The 7967-nt window shown below is 34.9% G+C and overlaps 1 protein-coding gene across 1 annotated transcript in view; it reads right to left on the reverse strand.

Annotated features, from left to right (window-relative positions):
* Faah2 (fatty acid amide hydrolase 2) overlaps positions 1–7967 on the reverse strand; it is a 296926-nt gene that overhangs the window by 173781 nt on the left and 115178 nt on the right. Inside the window, exon 7 of the mRNA XM_004644818.2 lies at positions 1485–1604. Coding sequence (XP_004644875.1) covers positions 1485–1604 — 120 coding nt within the window. The remainder of the gene's footprint in view (positions 1–1484; positions 1605–7967) is intronic.

A 7967-nucleotide genomic window follows, 5' to 3' on the forward strand; every position in this document is an offset into this window, starting at 1 on the left:
CAAAACCAAGAAACTTATATTCATATAACTAGAATTCTCAAAGCAGAAAGTACGCAATAAATATTTTTTCCCAAATGTATATTGAGAAACAAACAGCAACGAGACAGTTTCAAACCAAATTGGCAGGACAGTTTCAATAATTAACACATTGCATACATTCTTCCTAGTGGTTAATTGCTGTACAAGATGCGGACTTGATATCCTATTTATGAACACCATTAGAACAAATCCCTCTAATAATTAAGAGAATGGAACTATATCTATCCTAACCACTTTGAATACACAGATACCAAATGGACATTCATCTGTATCCCCTTTTATTTTTAAGTTTCATCACTTAAATATTATAGGTGTGTAAACTCAGCAAAATATTCTAAAAGAGTTCAGTAGACCATAATAATATTGGGACTTCCGCTTGACTGGCAATGTCTGAAATTGTTGACCTCAGTCCCTTATAGCTCCACATAACACCATGGCTTTACTTATACTTCGTTTTTATAATTTTCTTCTGTATGGTTAAGACCAAGTTAAAGCAGAACCTCTGCAACAAGAGTTGTAGCTGTTGGGTCTGATAAGTTCAGTGAAATCCCCTCAGGATTTATCCTGAGATCCTGTACCTCAGATTGTAGAACCTTTGTCAGTGTCAGGCATGTGGATGAGTCACGGCTTTTGCCATTTAAGCATTATTGAGGGGAATATAAACTTGCATAAACTTTACTGAGAATAATAGGGAAAGTCCTTAAAAACTTAAAAAGAGAAATAACTTCCACATGAGCAAGAAATGACATCCCTATGTACATATCCAATGGAAATGTACATATTGAAGAAAGACCTACAATCTCATGTTTATTGCAGCACAATCCACAATGATCAAGAGATTGAAATAAGCAAAGCACATATCAACTGACAAGTGGACAAAAAAATGGTATGAACCAATTGAATATAATTCAGCTATAAAAACAAAATTATTTACAACACCATAAATTGAAAGAAAAAATATTACAAGTGAATAAATCAAGCAGAAAATAAAAGTACAGTATGTTCTAAATCATATATGGTTTCTGAAAGAATTAAACTCATTCATGTTGAAAACTCAGTGGTGTTCACAAAAGGCTGGGCTCAGTAGTGGGGAAGAGAGATATGGGGAAATGTGGGAAAATATGTTGCATGGTGTAAATAGATAAGAGTAAAAACTTTTGTTATGCTGTTGTCAACTCAAGTGACAATAAAAAAGAATGGTGTGTCATATCTCAAGAATTGAAGGAATTATTTTATTTTTTCATAAAAATAAAACATGAGACAGTAGAGATTTTAGGAGTAGATAAATATTTATGAATATTTTTATATTAAGCCTTTATATGTCAACCAACAAATGCATAACAATTTTAAAATATAAAAATGAAAGTAATAATCAAATTTTATAACTTTCTGCATTAATTTCACTCATAAATGTGGCACCAATTTTCTAGCCAAATTAATATTACCTGGTGAAGGCTTATGTCCAAAAATTCCATTGAAGAAAGAGGGCATCCGAATACTACCACCAATATCAGAGCCCACACCAATCACTGAACAGGCAGCTGCAAGAGTGCAGCCCTCACCTCCTGTATAAATTACAAGAAAAACAATTTGAAATAAAATACTAGGTATGTTTTCATTTGCATGGTATAAATTTTCGATCATTGCACTTTTCCAAACTTGTGAATTCAGATTTGAATTGTCTCATAATTTGAATCATGATTTTCATCAAATCAATATACTTCTCTTATAAAAATTAAAACACAATTAATGTAACTAGTAAAGAAAACCTTACATTTGATAATTTCCCTTTTTTCTTTTTTAAATCCTTATAGTCATTTGTTTTGAAATCTCCCATTACTAGCTTTCTTTATGTTTAAGTCATAATTTTCTTTCATGTGTATTAATTATATAGATATTTTCTTTGCGATTACCATGAAGATTACATAAAACATTTAAAGGTATAAGAAAGTGATTTCAATTTTCACTTAAGTTGTATACAACTTTCCTTATATGGAAGTACCTATCCTGTCTATGTAACTGGTGCCACAAATTACAACTTTATATATTTGATAACTAATACCATAAATATGTAACTATATTATACATTGTCTTTTAACATATATATAATAAAAATATAGTGTTCCAATCCAAATTATGCTGATTTTTACTAAAATAATTACTCCTGACTTTGCCTTTATCAGAGAAGTCTTTATTTTCATACGACATTGAGTTCCTTCCTAGTATCCTTTTACTTAAAATTGAAATACACTGAACATTTCTGATAGGGCAGGATCAATGTCCATATACTGTAGTAACTCAGGTTTCATTTTGTAAATATCTTACTTTCTCCCACAGTTGAAAATATAAGTTTCTCATATATATATATATTTTTTTTTTCTTTCAATTGATGTTTATTTTTTCCATCTCAATTATATTATTCCACTTTCATCTTTCCTCCAAAATGTCTGCTTAGAAATATTTTGAAAAATATATTGAATTTCACTAGTAAAACATGAATCACTTTTCTCAGACCTCTTTCATTATGTTTTCTTTGTCTTTCAGCCATTGAATATATGTTTTAGTGAAGTTGTATCAAACAACTTTACTTCTTGGTTATTAAAATTTTTGTGCATGTAGAATCATGTTTTTCTCCTGTTTAGCTGTGGACATCAACACTGACAATGTGTTCATGAAGTTCTTTGCTTAATGACAGGTCACCAAAGAATATGCAGATGGAGTATAGCACAATGTGTAAAGAGAGTAAAGCTTTGCAACCACAGAGTGGAAGCACATTTCCCCAGCTGTTCGCAACTTTCCCAAACCTATCTACTCTATAGTATCAGCCGATTTTCCAATGCTATCAGATTAAATATAAAGTATACTTTTCTCAAACTTTCTTTAGGACTTTTATAATGCAGTTATAAAAGTTTAAAATATACTTTTTTTAATATATTTTATCATCATATTGGGCATTGCTTCTTGTGGACTACCTAAGTATCATAACACAGTTAGATTATGTATTAGGTACATTTTATTTTTAACTTTGTATCTAATTTTATTCAATAAGATAATAATTAAATAACCTTTGCATAATAAAATAGCTTTTAAACAATCTCAAAGCAATTCTTTTTAAAAAGATATAATAAAATATTTTAAAATGCTCTTTGGTTACAAACACATGTTTCAAGGTCATAATGATTACAGTCCTTGTGATGAGTTGATACATGGACACAGCATGTCTCAATTCTTATTTAAGTCCAATGCATATAAAGTACAAAAGGAGGAATTGCCTATAAGAATCATCACACAACAATTTGCATCATGCTTTTTTCATTTTCAATCTTTTAAATCTTTCCTCTATACTTGCTTAAGCTTATCAATGATGTGCTCTTCTCTTCACATTTGTGTTACATTAGATCATGTGGCACCTGTTAAATAGAATATGTCTAATCAGTGGGAATTCCTATACCCAGTAAAGTTCTGGAGGAGGGGATCTGCTCATGGCTATCAATAATGGTAGCCAGAGTATTCCCACTATTGTGGCCATGGACTGAAAAAAGATGTAAAGCAAGTAATGGTAAAAATTAAACACCTGACAATCCACCCATATCAATAAAGGCATTTGGTGACCCTACAATCCAGTCCCCTCACTTACAATTGCAATCCCCTCAACTTCAAAATTTGGATCAAATGGCTTGTGATATGTTACATCAAACCAAGACACTGATCTCTCCCATAAGCATCTTCTTGATTTATTTGAATGCAATATTATACCAGATTTAAGGGGACATGTTCTCTTAGGCATATGCTTCCTGTTTTGTAGGCACCTATTGCATCTGCAAACATAGTTTATTTGTCCCTGGCATTTAATGCTTCGTTTTTCTGGGCAGCAATTCATGACAGTGTAAAACAGCAAAATCAATTAGAGCAAAAGGAAAGAGCAGCAGAGATCAAGCGTCTTTCCCTCTCTTATATTTCATGCCAGTAACCCAACCCAAATTGGATGTACACTCACATCCAAAATAAAAACCTGAATCAATTTGATACTCTAGAAGCTTGTCCCACGATTGCATGAGGCTTTGGAGGGACATCTAGACAAACCATAGCACAGTTCCACTGATCTTTCTGTCCATCTTTTTTGTCATTATCATGTTCTTTTTTATCATGGTAGTTTTGTAGTATAATTTCCAGTCCTCTGAAATGCATGCACTTGTGCTCCAGAATTGATTTATTGATTTTGATATTCAAAATCTTTCTCTGCTTCCAAAAGACTTGTGTGATTGCTGTCTCTCTCTCTCATTTTGTGAACTATGATATTGGTATTTTAATCAGGATTGCATTACATCTGTATAACAATTTTGGAAATATGGTAATTTTTATGATTTGTGTCTAAATACCCCCTAAAAAATCCTAATGAAGTTATGGCTTTTCAAATGGGGCTATATCTAAAATTTGTGATTTATTTATGGTCCAGTGTTAGGGTTAAGGGATGTGAGTGCTACACCTGAGCATGGGCAGGTAGGCTGGATACACATAAAGGACAGAAAGAGCCTTTTCTTTCTTGGTTTTGCTGTTTTGTACTACTATGAACCATTGCTCTTTTGGCATGTACAATTCTGTGTTGGAATCTGCCAATTATGGCCTGAAACATCTACAAACAATGAGCTAAATAAACATGTCATTACTTGGCTTTGGGTATTGTACGCTTTTCTGTCAGTAATGAGAAACAAGTAGCTAAGAGAGTCTCATTCACTGCATTTAATATGGCTATCAAAGAACAAAGGATTACTTCCAATTTTCTGATATCCATTCAATCACCTATTTCTGAGTATAGTATTTCTCAATGTAAAAGTATTTTACTTCCCTTCTTAAATGCATTGCTAAGTATTTAGTTTTTATTATATTTTTAAAGATGTGCTTTCTCTACTTTCTCTCTGTGAGTTTTTTCTTTGTACATAGTAAAGTTATTAACATTTTAGAGTTGAATTTGTGTCCCGTTCTGCTGCTGAATTTGATTATTAATTCTAGAAGTCTTTTGGGAGATACTTGGAGATTTCTTTACAAAGTACCATTTCATCCTTCTTATGCTTTGCATCTACTTTTAACCCCAAAGCCTCATGAAACTGTGGGGCAGCTTATAGAGTTTGTGATTGATTATTGTGGGTATATATGTTCTATGTATCCTATGGCAGGTAATTTGCATTGCAATATAAGAAGGGCAGAAATGCTAGCTACCTGTCAGAGCTGCTGCCACTCCTTTTGCTCTTATTTCTTGCCAATTCCATGAAACTTTGCGGGGACCTGTCCGGTCCACACCCAGGCACAGCCTGAGTGAGACCCTCTTCCGTGCCCTTGGGACCACCAACCATTCTGAAAGCACACCCACTTCCGCCTGATGAGTGAGAACTTCTACCATGTTTTCAGGACCCCCAGATGCAGCCCTAGCTCAGGCCTGGTGAGAGTGTGGTAGAGCTTCCAGCTACCCTACAACCATGGGAGCTTTCCGGTGAAAGCCCAGGCACAGTGTGGGTGAAACCCTCTTCCATGTCATTGGGAAACCCCCGAAAAATCCACAGCCCCACCCCCAGTGATTGAGAACTTTTGCTGCATTCTTGGGGCCCTCAGATCAAGCCCTAGACCAGGCCAGGTGAGCATGTGGGAGAGTTTCCTCTCTCCCCTATGACCCCTTATCTACTTCAGACTCAGCTCAGGCCTGACATACAGGCCTGGGGTGAAAATCTCTAGATGCACTACCTGCAGAGTGAGTAGGAGACAGAACCACACAGCTAGTGCAGGAGCAGAGCATCTTGCCAGAGGGGCAAAACAGGTTCACTCCCGAAGGGCTGCAGCAGGAAGGAGCTGAGCACAGCAGCCAGATCCAAGCTAGGCACAGCAGGATAAATCCAAACTTTGTACATCTGCACCTGAATTTCAGTAGGTGCTAAGGTTATAACTGTACCAAAGATCTAAAAAAAGGTCAGAAGACAGTGCTATACAAAATGACAATGAGAAGGAGGAAAGTGCAGTCTCAGGCCTCAAGTACACCCATAACAAGTGCAAAGGACACTAATGCACAGTAAATTGGGAATCACACATTTCAAATCAATAAATCAAGAGCTTCTGAAATAAAGAAATAACTGCAGAGAGGTATAGAGGAACTCAGTACTGAAATAAAACAAGAAATCACTGAACTAATAGCATCTGCAGTAAGAATCAAAGGCAGAAACACAGGGAGAAAACCCAATGCACACCCAGAACAAATGTGGAAGACACGAGCTCAGCTGAAATACATAAATTAATAGTGTTGGAAGTAAATAAGCAACAGAATAAAGATATAGAGGAACACTGAGTGGAACTAATTTCTGAAATAAAAAATGAATTCTTTGAACTCATAGCATCTGAAATAAGAATCAAACACAAAAATATAGGGAGGAAGCCCATCTGAAAAAACTCTTCAAGAAAAGTATGAATAAAGGCTTATAAAGAAGACATTGAAAAATACAGGAGATTAGAAAAATGACGGATTCCTTGAATGAGCAAAACAGGAAAGAAATAGATCAGAAGAAGCAGAGTCAAGGAGATATAGAGGAATTCAAAATCTCAATCACAAGCTTTTAAAAAGGTTTGAATGAAAGGGAGAACAGAGTTTCCGGTCTTGAAGACTCTGGTGCAGATAGCGAAGAGGAAAGAAAACATCTCTTTAAAAAACCTAGGATGCAGGAGACAATAAATCACCACTTGCAAGATAATGCAAAGATGAACAATGTGAGACTAATAGGTATCAATGAGAATGAAGGAGTCAGTACAAATGACATTAAAAAAATATGGACAAAAGTAATAACAGAAAAACACCCAAATAAGAGGAAACAGTCTGACATTCAAGTAACTGAAGCATACAGAATGCCAAGTAACCTCAACCCAAATAAAAACACACCAAGACATATAATAGTCAAGATCCCAGAAATCCAGAGCAAGAATAATATAATGAAAGCCGCTAGAGAAAAGAAGCAGATCACTATTCAGGGAAAATCAATCAGAGTTATGACCGACTTCTCTTCACAAACCATAAAGGCAGGAAGAGCATGGAGCAGAGTACTTCAAGTCTTATATGAAAACAAACTCCAGCCCAGACTACTATACCATGCAAAACTCTCTTTGTATTATGATGGAGAAGTGAAATACTTCCATGAAAAAGAAGGACCGAAGAATTTCATGACGTCAAATTCAACACTGCACAGGATGCTGAAAGATGTTCTACAGAGGGACCAAAATGATCAGACCTCCACGAATGAGATCAGAAGCATCCAACTAAATATGACAAACAAACGCAGGAGAAAAATAGGTAAACAACAGCACCTAAATACCATGTCAATCATAGGGCAATACATCTGAATTATAACCATCAATGTAAATGGACTAAATTCACAAATAAGAGAAACAGATTGGCACAGTGGATTAGGCGTCAAATCCCAATGATATGTTGAATACAAGAAATGTATTTAACTCATAAAGACATTCATAAGCTGAAAGACAAAGGATGGAAAACAATACTACACGCAACAGCACCTCAGATAGATGCAGGGGTAGCAATCCTATTCTCAGACAATTCTCAACCTCAAACAAAGAACGATCAAGGAAACAAAGAAGGCCACTATATATTGGTTAAGGGAGAAATACAACACTAGAAAGTAACACTCCTAAATATGTATGCACCAAACACGGGAGCACACAACTATATAAAGCGAATCTTTTTTTTTTCAAAATTTTATTGATAAACAGATAGCAATGAGACAGTTTCAAATCAAATTCGGAAGTACAGTTTCAACAAATAATACACTGCATATATTCTTCTTAGTGGTTAATTGCTGAACAAGATGCGGACTTGAGATCCTATTTACAAACACCATTAGAACAAATCATTCTATTCATTAAGAGAATGCAACTAT

The sequence above is a fragment of the Octodon degus genome, unplaced genomic scaffold (assembly GCF_000260255.1).
Source record: "Octodon degus isolate 3935 unplaced genomic scaffold, OctDeg1.0 scaffold00211, whole genome shotgun sequence".
Taxonomy (NCBI): Eukaryota; Metazoa; Chordata; class Mammalia; order Rodentia; family Octodontidae; genus Octodon; species Octodon degus.